Genomic DNA, 17,743 nt, shown 5'->3' on the forward strand with positions numbered 1-17,743 from the left:
CTTGCTTTTGATTAAAGCAGTAAGGTCCTTCAGTTGTTTATAGTTAAATGGTTGTTAGAGTAGTATTTTACCATTCAATTACCAAGTCACTTGTGTTTTGCAGTACTTTATTGTTCTGAGGTGGGGGGTGTGTGTGTGTGTATATATATATAAATGTACACTAAATAAAGTGTCATTCTGTTGCAAAGCACTGTTGTAACTATCCTTAAGATTGTGTGTTGCTTTGACAGTTTTAATGTGCCCTGTATCAGACACTGAAAGGGGGGCAGACCTCAGAGAACACCTGGTTAATGTGTTTAGTTTTGGGTAATTAGTTTCCCAGTGTGAAGATACTAGTTTTTTGTCTGGTAAAGCTATAGACTCCTACAACTCATGTCTAACAAATTATACAGCCTAAAAACTGTTCATACTTGCGAAGATTTATTTTTGCTATTGCATTTGGGTACTGAAATGTTGTTGCAATTTGTTACTCAACACTCTGAGTTATGTATTCTACAGCAAGAGAACTCCGTTTGTTCTAAAGCTTTTCTTGTTCAGGAATCTGGCAACTGAATTCTTCCCTTCCTTCTCTGATCTCATCTCTGCATGATCAGTATTCATAAATTTATTTCATGACACTTTTGCTTTTGAGTTTTATGTCTTACTAATGTTTTTGTGAACGTTTCACTCACAAATTCCTTGCTCGTAACAGATTTAAAATGATACAAATGACTGACTTTTTTTTTTTTTTTTTAAAAAATCATTCAAAATAATTCTCCTGGGCAGTAGCAAATATGTTTTCCTCAGGGATTTAAACACTTAATGTTGCATCACAAATGAAAAACTGAAGGCACAAGGTCGATTTCTTCATGATAAGTCAATGAGACCATGAAGATAAGTGTTCTGCAAGAAATGTTTCCCACACTATATTTAATATGTGACACCAAATATGACTTTAAAATACTTTTCAGTTAAAATGTGCCTGCAGTAGCAGGTGATGCAGGAGAGCATGAGAAAATAATTGAACAGTAGTTTGAGAAACTTTTTTGTGCAGGGACTGTACCATAGGTTTTATGAGGATTCAAGTTTTTTAATAGTCATGTTATACTGAGTTCAGCAATATAGGAATAATTAATTTAATTGACTCTTTCTTTTAATGAAACAATGATATGCACTTATAATTATTCCTACAACATGTTTCACAATAAAGGACCCCAAAGTTTTTCACAGTGCCCTGGCTAATTCTTCCTGGGGTAAGAAAAACTGCAGCAAGAAGAGAGGGTTTTTAAGCAAGTGGTGTGTTTTGAAATAGAAGTTATGAGAAATGAAAATAGAGTTTATGAAGAAATTTTGAATGTAACAGCTCTTTGAGCAAGTAAGCTTTGCAGTCAAGATTTTTAGTCTGTTATGGTCAATTTTTGCCACTTGTTTTTCCAATGAAAAATTGAGTGTCAGGGTTTATACAACTTGGAACTGTGAAGAATTGAAATGATCCTCTGGAATTTACAGTTCTGGGGTTATCAACATATCAAACCTGCTGATTATTGCAATAAACATCATCCATCCTCAACTGAAGCTGCAAATGATAGAGGAGCCTTTACAGTTCTTAAATTTATTTAAACCAAACTAGAAGCAGGAAAATGTTGTGATTTGAGCCAGCGGGGAACATACTGGGATTTAAATACCAATGTAGGAAAAGAATAAATCTGATGAGTGACTAATATAAGAAAGTCTTTCCGTGTGTTTATATTGAACAAATATATCAAATTGCTGTTTAAAGAAGACTGATTTGAACTGCAGCAGTGGGTAGGGGACTGTAAGCTTGTTAAATCTGAGACTTTTTTCAATTTATTTAAACTACCACTGTTACTCGAGGAGGCTAATTACAACACATAGCTTAATGGTCAAACCCATAGATCTGCATGTTTAATGTTCTGAAGTGTCAGATATTTATGCATTTAAGATTAATATTTCTTTTAAGTTATCTTGAAAAATTCATGAAAACCTGTGTTAGCCATCGTGGTGGATTTAAAGATGTAAAATCCATTCATTGCTTATAATGTAATTAAAAAAGCATTTTCAATCAAGTCCTTGTTCTTCAAAATGAAATCCAGTCCTGTTTCTTTGAACTTATAAGCTACTTTTCCTTTGCATCAAGTCCTCACCAGAAGGTGGTAACAGTGCAGACTGAAAGGTGGGAAGAAGACTTTGGGCTGGTGCTGCAGATCACCACCAGTGGGGACCACTCCTAGGTTCTGAATTCCACTTCTGACCTTAAAGTCTAGTACTTCCTCCAGTGGAATGTCTTTGAGGAGCCTTCTGGTAGGAAACCCAGCACACCTTCATGTGGATGCTGGAATCAAGATTTGGTCCCAAACCTGCAGACAACATCTTCAGCCCTTTCTCTTGATGCTGTAGCACCAGAGCTGCTGGTGGTGACAACCAGAGCCCTGGAGGTGCGATGAGGTTGCAGTGGGGGCTGCCCAACTGGAGTCTTTATGCCTGGGGCAAAGGCGTGTACCAGATGTAATGATTCTTGTTTCCATTCTGATTAAATGGGTGAATTTACCTGGTTTGGATTTTTCTTTATTGTGGACAGTTGAGTGTTAAGATTTCATTGCTGCAAATTGAGCCCATATTTACATGAGTTCAGTTAAAAGCCATCTCTGTGGCTCCTCTTCTGGATATCAAGGATTGTATGGCTCCAAGCTAATTATGTTAATCAGTCCTGTTCTTCTCTGTATCCCCTAAATGGATATTACTTGAGCTATTAAAGGAAAGCAGACATCTTAGGGCTGGATGTGACTGTAGTATGTTAATATTGTTTACTACTTCTCATTATTACTTGGTGGAGTACGCAGATGAAAACACTGAAAAATACAAGTTAAAATAGGCTGGGGACAGTGGGAGAAGATTCAACATTAAAAGGTACAACAAAATTAGATTGGCTGGGGAAGGAAAGGTAAGATTCATCATTATAAGGGGGAAAAAAAGCAAGTGCAATAAAATTAAATTGATTAATAGACAATAATTGATTTTGGGTCTGATCGCACCTCATCCTATTTAGGGGAAAAATAATTATCTGTAAGGTGCTTCTGTATAGAAAAACATACACTAAATGGGACTGTATTTATTTAAAGTATCTTTAGGGAATTGGGAGTGTTTGTTTGCCAACTGTGCCTTTCCCTCAGTCCTTGAAGGATAGATTTGAATATTTTGCATGTGAGTACATGGGCGTAGTTAGTGCAATATAGTTAATTGGGAGGGAGATCTCCAGGAACTCTGTGGTTCCAGCCCAGTGAGTTACTGAGCAGCCCCGGGGCAACTCCCTCAGTCTCTGCCCAGTTTTCCTGGTGCTCAGCTCTTGGAGCATCTCAAGGAGTAGAACCCATCTCCGGTGGGATTTCAGTGCTTAAAACATACAGGGATGTGGTGTTAGTGCACAGCTGTGCAGCTAAGGAGATAATGAAGAATGTGGTAATAAATTTGTTGCTGGATTAATTTACAGAGGGGGTACAGTGTCTACTTCCCAGGACAAAACCTTCTTCCACCTTTCTGTAGATTCAGCCAGGCTTTTCCTTTGCACATCGGTGGTAACTTGCAAAAGTAACAAAGAGCAATTCCTTAATAAATAATTGTGATTCTTTGTGAGAAAATGTTTTCGATTTGTTGCAATTCATTGTGACCTGTTGGAATGGGTCCAGAGGAGGCCACAAAGATGATCAGAGGGCTGGAGCATCTCTTCTAGGAAGACAGGCTGAGAGAGTTGGGGTTCAACCTGGAGAAGAGAAGGCTCTGGGGAGATCTTATAGCCCCTTCCAGTTCCTAAAGGGGGCTACAGGAGAGCTGGGGAGGGACTGCTTATTGGGGTGTAGAGCAGTAAGATGAGGGGTAATGGTTTTAAACTGGAAAAGTGGAGATTTATATTAGTTATGAGGAAGAAATTTGTTACTGTGAGGATGGTGAGACACTGGAACAGGTTGCCCAGAGAAGCTGTGGATGCCCCATCCCTGGAGGTCTTCAAGGCCAGGCTGGATGGGACTTTGAGCAACCTGGTTTGGTGGGAGGTGTCCCTGCCCATGGCAGGGACTGGAACTCAATGGTCTTTAGGGTCACTTCCAACCCAAACCATTCCATGCTTCTAAAATAAGATTTGTTTAATCTTTCATGTGCTCAGCTCCCATGCCAGATGAGCAACCATGAAAATAAACTGCCAGGTGGTACCAGCTGGGAGGGGAGTTGCTGTGTCTGGGGTGAGTGTGTGGGGACGTGGAGCTGTCAGTCCCTACATCCCACCCTGCTGGAGGCACTGGGGGAAGAAGCCTCTCTAGTGTGACACCCAGCCCTCATTTGGTATCAAAGTGGTCCAGTTATTTTGCCAAGAAAAATGCAAGTTTCTTTAATAAGACAAACAGAAGTCACAGCCTTCAGAATGAAACTAAAATAATATAAAGTCTGAAAATGTGTCTCATCAAAGGCTGCTTTTCAAGTTTTCAGTTTGTAACCTGCCTAGGCTAAGAAGTGAAAGGACTGTATTTTTAAATACTAATTTTATACCTATTAAAACTGATTTTTGTAATTTTTTTATATGACCTCCTCCCTGTTAATCAAAATGAGTCTTGTAGAGTTTTGAGAAAGCCTACAACTGAGGAGGCCACTCAGAAGCTTGGTGCGGGGACAGAAGGTGTTGCTGAAGAATTGAAAATTTTATGTGTTGTTTGAAAGGCTTAGCAAACTTTGTGCTTAAACCCAAATGCAACAGCGAAACCCCCAAGCAGATTATCAAATTGAATTTTTTTTTTTTCCTCTTTGCTTTTTCTTTGGTTTTGTTTTGTTTTACTTCTGTTCAAATCAGCTTCGTTTTGCAGTGATATTTGGCATACAAAGGGCTTGCTTTCAGTTTGTTAATTTAGTTTTATGGGAATGTGCACAACACTATGATTTTATCACAGTTAGAACCTCCGATAGCTCTGAATATAACCTATTTCTAGTGCCTTAGACAGATGTTAATCAGATTTTTTTTTTTATTTTGATGTTGTACATCAAGAGAACTTCTAGATATTTAGAAAGCGTTTCTAAATGAACATATTATACTTTTTGCAATGCTGTTAAAAACCAAGAGTGTTCCTTTTGAAATCAGTTTCTAGGCTGTGTACTGGAAACTTTGACGTGTGTGTGGTCTCTAAAAAGGTGTTGATCGGAGAAGCTTTTCCGTTAGATGAAGTAATTAAAATGTAGCTCTTTATTCAAACATAACTTCTGAATTTGAAACTGCATTTTTTAAATAAAATACATGAGATCAAATATAATTTAAGCATTTTGTATCAGAATGTTCTTACATGGACTGGAGCAAAAACTACTTTTGTAGTGTTTGTTTTTCACCCTTGCACAGGTTTGATAGTGATTTAAAGTAGTGGATTTAATATCCTTGCTATAGACAGCTATAATGATGTGGGGAGGATTTTTTTCATAATATCAAGACTCAGTAGGAACTCTTTTTTTCAAATTTTTTTTTTTAAAGGATTTCACAGTGCCTGCTTTTTAGGCCCTTTTAAACAGGGTTTTGTTGGGTGTGTTATTTATCTGATCTGTAGAGCAGAAAAAGGGAGCCTTGCTGCTTAGAGATGAGCTGCAGTGTTTTCAGAAGCTGCAGATGATGCAGGCAAAGGAAGAAAGGCTCATTTGGTAATGCAAGTTTCTTTGATAAGACAAACAGAAGTCATAGCCTTCAGAATGAAACTAAAATAATATGAAGTCTGAAAACGTGTCTCATCAAAGGCTGCTTTTCAAGTTTTCAGTTTGTAACCTGCTTAGGCTAAGAAGTGAAAGGACTGTGTTTTTAAATATTAATTTTATGCCTACTAATAAAACTGATTTTTGTAATTTTTTTTATATGACCTCCTCCCTGTTAATCACTAGGCTAAGAAGTGAAAGGACTGTATTTTTAAATACTAATTTTATACCTATTAAAACTGATTTTTGTAATTTTTTTATATGACCTCCTCCCTGTTAATCAAAATGAGTCTTGTAGAGTTTTGAGAAAATGGAAGTTAACTCTCTGAAGTCAAGCAAAGCCTCAGTGCCTTCACAGGGCACAGTAGAAAAGAAGAAAAAACATTTATAGGGGTGTTTCAGCTAATGACAGTATGGTCTAATAAATAAAACAAAAATTTCTCTTACGTTTCAGTTCAGTAGTACAGCAAACCCCAAACCACAGTATGTTAAGTCCTTGCCTTTTGAAGCTATGCAACTACTTTGATTTTTCATTTGGCATCAAAGTGGTTCAGTTACTTTTGACAAGAAAAATGCAAGTTTCTTTGATAAGACAAACAGAAGTCATAGCCTTCAGAATGAAACTAAAATAATATGAAGTCTGAAAACGTGTCTCATCAAAGGCTGCTTTTCAAGTTTTCAGTTTGTAACCTGCTTAGGCTAAGAAGTGAAAGGACTGTGTTTTTAAATATTAATTTTATGCCTACTAATAAAACTGATTTTTGTAATTTTTTTTATATGACCTCCTCCCTGTTAATCAAAATGAGTTTTGTAGAGTTTTGAGAAAATGGAAGTTAACTCTCCAAAGTCAAGCAAAGTCTCAGTGCCTCCACAGGGCACAGTAGTAAAGAAGAAAAACCATTTATAGGGGTGTTTCAGCTAACGGCAGTACGGTCTAATAAATAAAACAAAAATTTCACTTAGGTTTCAGTTCAGGAGTACAGCAAACCCCAAACAACTGTATGTTAAGTCCTTGCCTTTTGACGCTATGCAACTACTTTGATTTAGAAGGTTTACGATTGAAGTAATTCTAGTTCTTTACTTAAAATCTGAGTTTTACTGTGTTTAAAAAATAAATTCCATGCGTTCCTGTGTGTCATTGTCTTAATTCTCTAAAGTTTCGAATTCTTGTTTCCTCATTACTACATATTGCTACTGTATATGTTTACTTGGAAGAACCTATACAGAAATGATTTTGTGCCAAGATCAACCAAGACTAATATGAACTTTGTCTTTGTTTTCAGTCCGGAGGAGCTTCCTGTCCATGATGTAGCGATAGAAAAGGTAAGTCCGGTGTCTTCCAGTAGTTTGACTAGAAAGTAAATACTTACAAATTTATGCCTTTTTAAATATAAACCCTTGTGAAATGAGGAGGTGTGGCATTTCAGTGATTTGCATTCCCAAAGAGACTTGTTCTGATTCCCAGAAGGACTGTGGTCCTTGAGGCCACGTTAATTCTCCCACAGACTCTTTGATGCCCCGCGATAAGGGACATTTGGATGGGGTACTGAGGGATATGGTGTAGGGGAGGACTTTGTAGAGTAGGGTAGATGGTTGGACTCGATGATCCCAAGGGTCTCTTCCAACCTGAATGATTCTATGAGTTTTCCTCACCCATTATATGACCTGGTAAAGTAAACGGAGCTCCTTAAGAGATCACACCCAGCTCTGCCCTGAGAGAGTGAGAGCGAGCTGTTGTCTCTGTGTCATGGACTGTCATCAGCTGGACTGGGTGGGTGGATTGTCCAAGTGAGGTGGTGGCTTTGATGCTGGGGTGTATGTATGAGGAGTGTAGCCTGCTTTTCTAGTTTGGTAAATAATGACAAATATCCTGGCTGCCACTGGAGCGTGATGGACGCCCTTGTAATGTTCTCTTGATGAGCCAGGTGGATTCTGGACATGCAAGACCTGTCAGCAGCCGGTGCAGGCCCTAGGCCAAAAATCCTGCTACTGGAGACAAAGTTTGGGAACTGGTGTTCTGGAAACATGGAAAGCTCTTATTAAAATCATCGGGAATGGAATTTCTACTTGTCTGGGCCTAGATACTATTGGTATTTCCCCTTGATCTGTCAGGCCCGTTGTCATCTCCAAGACTAGATTAGATCTTTCTTGTTTGTCCGTATTAATCTTCAGTATCATGGGAAAACTAATGATAAATATTTCAAGCTGTATGTTTAAAGTTAGTGCCCTTGGCTGCACAAACCAGCAGAGTGCACAGAAGAGGGAGGATGGAATGATTTGTTCTGCGGCAGCTCAGCTCCCCAGAGTGTTAAGAGCAACAGCGCTTCTAAAAATGAGTTATTTTGAGCTTCAATTTTACGCTTCTCATAAAAGAAGGGAACTTCTGAGTCCCTTTTGTTTTGCATTGGTTCATGTGTGTTTCTGCATACGCAGCCTGAAATAGTTGCCTTTTCCTGCCATGTTCCAATACATTTAATAACATAGTGAGTGTGTATATAATTTCATTTCCATCACAAAGACACATCAGGTTGGTGAGTCTATGAGCACAAATATGAGACAGTTTGCAATTGTAGTGGCATGTGGGTTCTGAAGCTCTGATTCACTGTGGCTTTGTACTTAGCCTTAAATTATTGGGGAAAATAGTGTCTCGGTTCTCTGTCCCATATCGTGTTCATGCTGTCTCAGACAAAATGTCAGCACAGAAACTGTATTTATTGAATCAATGTTAAATTACAAATATAGTGTCTCTTTATAATCGTACAGTAATGCTCCTGCATTAGACTCTTGGTTGTACTCCTGATGATATCCTGACCTCTGCTGGTTTGAAGCTTATCTGTCTTCTGTCAGCAGGGCTTGAATCTTTACAATTTTCAAGACCATTCATAGGATAATTAATGTCTCACATTGATGGAGGCTAGTGCTAAAAGCTTTCTGTGCAATACCTTTTAAAGTCACTGATTTGGCAGAACTACATATGCTTTCCTTTTGACTTACTTGTGAATATTAAGATAAATTCCTAAGTCATGTTTTCATTTAGTTTGCAAATTATGTAAAGGGTTGTGTATCCTTGTGAATTTTGAATCTCTCTTCATCACATATGTTCTAATGTAAAGCTTAAGTTGGGTTTTCTGTGTGTTTTTATGTGTGTTAATACTTTCAGATTATTGCTGTGAATGCAGAGTAAATTTGATGCTTCATTACCTTGCTGGGCATTTGGTGGCTCTGCATCAATTCATTGTCCTATATTATGAACTGTGTAACCTTCAGCTGAATCATACAGCACATCTGAGATAAAAGTAGGGGAGGAAAGGTCATGTAGAAGGGAAAAGCGGACAGAAAACTGACCTCAGGAAATCTGGAGCCTGTGTCTGACTCTGGGTTTGAAGGGCTATAAAATGTTTTGTAAGTCATTTTCAGTTTGTTTGGTTTTGCTTTTGGTTTACTCGATTATAAATTCTCCAGGGACCTGTTCGGTGGGTTCTGGTTTTGTCTGAAGTTTCTGCTAAAGCATCGCTTTAAGCCTCAGCTCCAGCACACTTGCTTCTCCAGGAAGGCAGGGCGCTGCACAAAAGATGGATCCTTGCCAACTCAACGTCATGCTTTTTTGCTTTCAGTAGTGTATTATTTACTAACATGAGAGTAAGAAACCTTCTCGGCTTCAGTTAGGGATTCTGTTATTCCCAATGGCAAAAATGCTTCAAAGTGTAAAATGTACTCGGAAGACAGATAAATGGATTTTTAGGTGGGTTTTTTTTGGGTGACAACTACATGGAACTTGCCTGAAAGAGCAGCAGCAGCAGCATCCGTCTACTCTGCAATGAGCCGCGTCAAATCTCTCCATGTTTCCAGTGTTGCACCTGTTAGACATGAAAGTGAACATAATTCAGACTGGGAAAAAAATAGCTAAAAGTTTTCAACAACTGAACACAGAAATAATTGCTATTTTGACTACCGTAGCATCACTTGAGAACCGGGATAAATTGACACAGAAGACATAAAAGCTCGAACGAACGTACAATTGAAGTGAGCTGCTGGTTCAAAAGACCAAAAATCTTGAAAGTAGATCAAACGTACAAACAAAAAGACTGTGGGAGCAGATAGGGTTTTATTTTTCTTACCAATTATCTGAACAACCTGTTGAGGGCAGGGACCTTTCCTGACTTGAGAGCAACGTTATTCCTGCAATCCAAACTATGCCTGGAGAGCATCTGCTTTAGAGATCTGAGAAATGCTTGTTTCTTAAAGGGCTTGCAAGTGTGGAGGAGAATGAGAAACAAGGTTATGAAATCTATGAAACATGGGAAGCAGTAGTTTTTCTAGAGTTCCCCTCTAACCTAATTCTTAAGAAAAGTGTTTTAAATAATTATTTAAAAAAAAAAAAAGAAAAAGAAAAAGCAAGTGGTTTAGATATTGCCAAATACAGCACGGAACCTTGAATGTGGGCAGCTGGTTGCAGCATAAATAATTAGATAAGTTAAGGTTGAGAGAGCAGAGGCACTTTTTTCCCCATAACTTTTTTACATCAGGCTTATGTCAGTTGGATTCAAATAAAAATAACTTAAAAAAACCAGATCCAGCTTATTTCCAGGACACTTCATGGACTGAATCATGGTTCGGGTGGACCTAAACAGTGATAAGGTTGTACTTCTGCAAGTGCAAGGCTTTTAGTTCCTGGATTAAAGAAGTCCTTTGCCCATCCTGTTGCATTGATAGCCAAGAAAGAATGCACAAATTCTGATGAGTGAAAGCTAGAAGCAAAATTAGAATTCTATTAAGACAATAAGTAATAATTTTCTCTTATTCCCCAACATTTCAGATGCAGTTAATGAAAGTATTAATAAGTTTTCAGTATCCTGCAGAGCTTTGAAATTAAACTCTTACATTGTTCCTGGATTTCATCACTAACCGCATGAAACAAAATATCATTCCTCTCTTTATTAGGAGGCAGAGGGGCTGCCCTCTACAAAATAAATATTTGTTTTTATTCATTTTTGAAGAGAAAACAATAGCCACACATATATGTTTTTCTGCTTTAGCTTTTACGGTGTTGATCCTCGGCTCCAAAGCATTATGAAAGAGTTGAAATAGTGTCATCAAAAAAAAAAAAAATTAAAAGACCAATATGGCAAATGATTAACTTTGTAGTATAATCAGAGACACTTCTATTTTCTGCTTTAGCTTTTCTGGTGTTGATCCGGCTCCAAACCATTATGAAAGAGTTGAAATAGTGTCATTAAAATAAATAAAAAAACCAATATGGTAAATGGTTAACTTTGTAGTATAATCAGAGACACTTCTACTTTACAACATGTAAAACTGGGCTGTAAAATACTGATGAAAAATCTTCTTCTCACTGGAGCCAACAAAATACAGATTTTTGGCTGTGAAGAGCCAAAGTGAAACTCCAGGGATTAAAATAGCTCATTCCAAGCGCTTGTTTGGTTCCCAAATTCAAGAAGTTGATGGCAACTGTAATGGTGTTCATAGACAGAATGACGATCTTTTTAATAGTAGGGTTTCCCCCTGCTTTTAAAGTTGTGTATAATATAAATAATGCATGGGATTCACATATTTTTTATGTTACATGTTAGACTGCTTGATATAGCTATTTACTTTGGGAAGACAGAGTTTGTTTTGTTTTGAATTCTTATTTTATCACTTCGTTACTGAAATATTCTTGCCAGTAATATAAGTTAAGATCTTACCTTCAAAAGAAACCCTTGATGTTAAGATATAGGGACACTGAGGTTAAAAAGTCCTGAGCCAGGGGTGAGAATTATAGCAAGGCTTTCAATATCCAGAATTAGAACTTATTCCCAGTTCTGCTCCTGCACTGGCTCTCTTGCACGTACTGGGTTTTGTTTGTGGGCCTTGCACCTTCTTAACTTTGTGTCTTTTGAGAAGGAATTGTTTGTGTGATCACTGGAAAACAGTAGCTAATTGTGATTAGAGCAAGTCTGGGTAAAGAGGCTCATCACTTCGGAGACAGCTACCTTGTAAAAAGATTGCGGCAGAAATTATTTGCCTGAAATTTTACTGAGAATAAAAACAAATTGAAGTTTTTTGTACTTGCTAAAAATACATAGAGAAGAAGCTTTAATAAAACTTAAACTCCTCTTAAAAAATACAGTTTTTTGCATAGTGCTGAAATTAAGGGTTTCTACTTGGCTTTGGTTGCCCGTTTTTTCGGATGTTTGAAGTAAACTGATGTTATGCTTTGATGCTATTCTTAATTGACTGGATAAAAAGTTGTTGATCCTGTGCTAAACTTTTTCTCAATGTTTTTGGAAATGTATAAAGAATTTAAAATGTATTAATCTTGAAAAGATTAAATATTTCTAATTTCCTTTCAGCAAAAGCACCTTGAAATTGAACGAACTACAAAATGGCTTAAGATGCTGAAAAGCTGGGAAAAATACAAGAACAGTGAAAAGGTAAAGTTATACATGCTTTTTTCATTAGCTGTCACTTCTGAATGAACGTATAACCTTAAATTAGATTGTCTTTGAGATCTGAAAAAAAAAATCACATTGAAAGAAAAAGCCTTTTTATTCTGCCAAAACACAATAATTATTTAATAAGCCAATACCAATAATAATCTAGCAAAACCAATGGTCAAGTGCAAGGCAATTCTAAGGGCAGTATTGTGTGGTCTTTCTAACATATTGGTAGTACTACCTGTGAGCTGTACTGCATCGGGCTGGCACTGGGGGACTGGAACTGGGATCACCCAGCGTTCTCTGTTCCCATCTGCAAAATAATCTGTGGAGCAGATGAAGCATCAGACCTGCCTGTCCTGTCTTGCAGAGAGCTGGAGGTTGGGTTTGATACAGGCTTTGAGAACACAAAAGACAAAAAAAAAAAAAAAAAAATCTTTATAAATTCTTCCAGAATCGTAAATCCCTGTTCAAGAGCTATGAATCTTAACTTTACTTTTTCTATTCCACTGTATTTTGGATATTGTACTAATTTAGATTTAAAGGTACTCCTTTGAGGTACAGCTGGCATATGATTAAGATCTATGAGGATTTTTTTTCTATGGTTTCCATGTTTTTTTCTTTTATTTAGTTTTTTTTTTCCTTTTTTGCAGCCCACGTTTACTGAAAGGCCTAGGATAGCTTACCCCTTGAATAACTCTCCAAAGAAACTGATTAGTTATAACACAGGACATATAGTTTGATGTTTAAATTATCACTCTTGCCAGCACAGATATCTTAGGATATCCCAAGATACGCAGTTGCTTTGTTAAAAGGAGAGTTGCTCTGAGTAAGCTAAAAGGTAAAAAGTATAGGACGTAGTTCAGTGCCCTGTCCCCCTTGGGATAAATCTGTTTTTTCTGTGAATAATATGCAATGCAGCATTCATAATCTTCAAGAGAACTGATTTTTTTTGCTGGTATGAATGGGGTCTACTTTTGAATAGAATACTTTATATACTCAATAGGCTTTTTGTATTTTGGAATCAATATGGAAGAACTGAAATATGCTGGCAGCTACTTAACAGTGCTCATTCTTGACATTTGAAAAAAAAAACACAAACAGCAACCAAACAAAAACCAAAAGGAGAAGTAACATTATTTTCTATGTGAAGCTGCAGGTGAATTTTAAGGAAGTGAATTGCCCATGAATAATCTTCAAATTGCTTTTGAGATTTTTCGTTACAGAATTATTTTTATCCTACTCAGACAACAAATAATGATCCGAGGAAAATGACGGAAAGTGGGTTATGCCATTAAGTGCTAAGTGCATTTACTTGCTTTAAAAGCCAAGTAGGGAATTTAATGTGAATAGTTTATTTGCTGGAATTGTAGTCTTCACCATCTTAAAATTATGAAAGAATTTCAAGTGGGGAGAAACTTGCTGGAGTGGTTGTATTCCCAGCGCCGAGTTCTGGGGAGGTTTTTATAACTCTTCTTGTAGCTGTTTGGTGGATAATGGACAGAATGTGAGGTTTCCACATTTAAATTCCATCTTTTTTTTAAAATATTGAGTGCATGAAAATGTAATAATTTGTTTCCCAACTTTTTCTTACAATCCTGCTCTTTGTCCTGTCATCTTCTCTGGAAGGAGAAGCTAGAGATGATAACAGTTGTGGCATTGTTTCTTTACTGTTCTGATTTAAAGATCGAGTATGTTCCCAAGTCAAAGGGATGAGCCAAAAACTTGTGTAACAGCTACTTTATTTGCAAAGGGAATGTTAAATATGACCTTTCAGGTAACACAATAGCTACGTGTTGTCTAAGCAGCCGTGATCTTCCACTTCAGCCGTCGGTGATGTCAGTCTGTGATACACTGACTGAACTGAATAATCCTCTGCTCACCGAGCACGCAGAAGGTATAGGAGATCGACCAAGCAGAAAGAGTTTCAGTTCATGTAACAAATTATAGGCTGAGCTATAAATAGCGGCAGGAATAATTCAATATGTTCATAAAGGGGATGAACTTTGCTTGAGGCTAGGAAAAATTTTCACCGATTGTCAAACTCTGGTGGAGCACATGAGGCTTTAAAAACAAGGGTGTTTTCGTTATTCTTTCTCATATCTTAGGCGGTGAGTGAAGCAGAACATACAGAATAAAGAATCAGCCTCCTCCCAAACATGCAGGGAAAAATCAGACGTTATTTGCCACTGCTCTTTATGGAAAGTCTGGTGATATTCTCAGCATTGTCCAAAACTCAGTTTTTTTAATCCAAAAGCGTATTGGAAGAATGCACCAGCTTTCCATGCTCACCTTCTTGAAGCACAGAAGCAATAGTTGCAAGAACAATTCCTGCCTCTTGCTTTCTGTCTTCCATTGATTAGACAAAATGGTTAACACTAGAGGAACAAATTGCTAAAGAAAATGAACAGCCTGTAACTTAAAAAACCCACTTCACCTGCCATTCCCATGGTTTCTGTGCAGTCGGACTGCTCCTGAAATCACCTTTGTTTAGAAACAGCACTGGAGGAAACATTGCAGCAACAGCAACAGTAAGGATGTTGTGGGGTTATAGATTATGATTGTAGTGATGGCTTGGTTTTGGAAAATGGCATGCTTGAGAGATACCAGTGTTCTTAAAAAGAGAGCAAGGGCGAGTCAGAGAAGGTGATGATCCCAGGGATAGAGCAGGTACGTACAAAGTCTGGGGCTTTAGACACCCCATTTGTAATGAGCCTTCATAAAAGCAGCTGTGAGAGTTTTCAATTGAAGAAATCTGTTCAACACTCTACACATACTGGTAATGAATCCGTATATTTGATTACATTATCCAAAACTGTCATATGCTTAATTGCAAAAGACGGTTTTCATTTAATACTCTGGCAGAGCTGCCTATAGGCTGCTTCCTTACTTTTTTCCATCATAACTTCACAAGGGGATTTAATGAGAAAACATGAACACACTGATGTGTGCATGTGAGATCCTTCAGTTTACATCTTCCCCTGATCTTTACTGCAGAAGAATTTCTCAACAGGGAGACAGGGCTCTAGGAATTTCACAGTGTTTCCCCATTAGAACTTCTGTGCTTAAACCTAATAGAAAAAAAAAAAAAAAAAAAGAAAAAGGGGGGGTGTGGATGGAGGGTGGCAATGTGTGACCATGAGGAACTGGAAAAAGATGGAAGAGTTGTCAAAGTGAGACCAGAAACGTGCCAGTCTCTGCCATATTTGAGTACTGATTTAGAGTAATGAGGGATGACATAATAAAATGAACCCACGTACAACTCCACAACCGTGTATAAAACTCCTTGATTCCTATATGATTATTTGGGCATCTTTTCAGTGGAGTCATCATGATTCTTACAGACACCAGTCTCTGAAGTGTGTAACTGCCCTTGTGTCTTTGAGTGATTGGTATTTGTCAAAACAAAGCTTTCATCTCCCCATCAGTCATTTCTTATTTGGGAAGTGTCAGAGAGCAGCAAAGTTTGTGTGTCAGTGTGGTCTTTCTCTAGCTTATGCTTTTATTTCCTATTTGTATTCTACTGTTTAATAATCCAGGGTACGATCAACCGCCACAGATAGTAAATCCTTCCTGACTTAATATGATCATAACTTTCAGGAAAGATTAAATAAAACTGTTATGTGTTGTATTCCCATTTGAGTATTTCCACCAAAGTATTTCTGTCTTTCACTGTCTACCTTCATCTATCTGTGATTGAAGTTGCCTAAATTGAGAGGGAAAGGAAGAAGAGAAACAATCAGGGTAGCTGGCAATTTCCAGCTGTTCTGGCATTCACACAGAGTATAATAGTCAAGTCTCCACTTAGTTTGGAGTCAGAACACAGAGCCTTAATGAAGAACCCTCTTAGCATTCCGGAGATTTTTTTGAATGAAGATTGAGCAACTCTTCTATTTGTACTTTTTCTTTCTTTTCTGCAACCCACAGAGGTTGAGGAACCTCTATGGTAGCAGCCTTTATAAATATATTTTCTTTTCATTATAAATATACTTTCTTGTGCGACTTCAGATTTTAATTATCATACTTCTCATCACTGATTCTTTTTGAGGTGGCAGAGTCCCTCTGCTGCTGGTGCAGCTCTTCCTGATAAAACTGAGAAAGATTTATTTTCAAGAAAACCAGTTTTACATCTTGCAGCAGCGAGAATGGCAGTTCACACTCTTCAGACTAGTGCTGTGTGACAGCGGCCTCGTTTTTTGTCCTGGGATGAGTTGGGTTTGGGAGCTTAAGAGATTGGGGCAGGGCAAGGAAGGGGAGGTTGTGTGTCTTCCAGGTTTTTTGCATGGAGGCCACATTGAATGTTGGATGTGATGGACTTCATTGTTTGAGATGATGGCTAATTTGGAATATCCCAAATTTGAGAGGTTGGGGTTTTTTTCCCTTCTTGCTTTGTAAGCTTTTAAATTCATTCTGTACAATCTCTTTTTTTCACAATGGGAAGGTCCAATTTCTAATTCCAGTTTCTTTTTGCATGAGAAGCTCCTTTTGAATTCCCAGGTGGTAGGGCCTCATCTAATGTGAGCTTGTCCTGTCTGCTTCAAAATCAACAATATTAGTAATAATTGCAGGAGTTTATGACAACTATCCATGGCTGTATATCAGCTTAGAAGTGATACAGAATTTGAATCTATGTTTTTATTTGTGTTTATATAATTATATCTACCGAGGATGACTTTCTTTTTTCTATGACCTATGCTGATGGAAACATCCCAGATTCCAGAACAACAGTCTTTGGATGATACACGTTTTCATACAACTATTATGGGAACTCTGAGTCTATATTCTTGTATTTTGTGTTGAGGTGTTATCTTAAGAAAGCCTTAATTTTAAATAATTTGTGAAGATTGACTCATCATTTCATCTCCCCAGAGCAGAAGAAAAAGTAAAGTAATTTGCTGAATTTTCTACTTTTAACTTTTAATTCAGGGAGAACAGAGTAGATTAGGGTTCTGTGAGTATATAGACCCAACCCAGCATTTTTCAACATCTTTTCAACTTTATATTACATATGGAAATAAAAGACAGCAGAGGGCAGTAGTATGGTACTTATGATAAAGATGTTTAATTAGCCAATAATCAGTTTGCTCATTTGGATGTTTTTTACTGTCTGGTGACTGAATGATTGTCAGAAATGAGCTTTGCTGTGAAGTATGTGTGGGTTCCCACCTCCCCACACTCCCTGAGGTGCAGTGCAGCCATGTCACTTTCTCAAAGTCACAGAATCACATGGGAACACAGGATTGTTGAGGCTGGAAAGGACCTTTGGAGGTCATCTGGTCCAACCCCTCTGCTCAAGCAAGGCCACCTGCAGCCAGCTGCCCAGGACTGCATCTGGATGGTTTTTGAGTATCTCCTAGGATGGAGACTCCACACCCTCTCTGGGTAACTTGTGCCAATGCTCAGTCACCCTCACAGTGAGGTGAGGGTGTCACCTCCCAAAATACTCATTTAGAACAAAAGTCATCCTGGCAATTTATTTTTCAACCTGTTCTCTTCATTAATAACCTTATGGTTGGTGGAGACATTTGGAAACGTGGTAGTAAATGATAAAGAACTGGCAGTAATATCTGTTATCAAGATACACTATTGCTGTA

General features: G+C 37.8%; 1 protein-coding gene across 4 annotated transcripts in view; it reads left to right on the plus strand.

Annotated features, from left to right (window-relative positions):
- USP6NL (USP6 N-terminal like) overlaps positions 1-17,743 on the plus strand; it is a 144,780-nt gene that overhangs the window by 91,483 nt on the left and 35,554 nt on the right. For all 4 annotated transcript variants that reach the window (XM_014949129.1, XM_014949130.1, XM_014949127.1 and 1 more), the window contains 2 exons: positions 6,996-7,035; positions 12,066-12,146. In XM_014949129.1, the coding sequence (XP_014804615.1) occupies positions 6,996-7,035; positions 12,066-12,146 (121 nt within the window). The remainder of the gene's footprint in view (positions 1-6,995; positions 7,036-12,065; positions 12,147-17,743) is intronic.

The sequence above is a fragment of the Calidris pugnax genome, unplaced genomic scaffold (assembly GCF_001431845.1).
Source record: "Calidris pugnax isolate Ruff unplaced genomic scaffold, ASM143184v1 scaffold125, whole genome shotgun sequence".
NCBI lineage: Eukaryota > Metazoa > Chordata > Aves > Charadriiformes > Scolopacidae > Calidris > Calidris pugnax.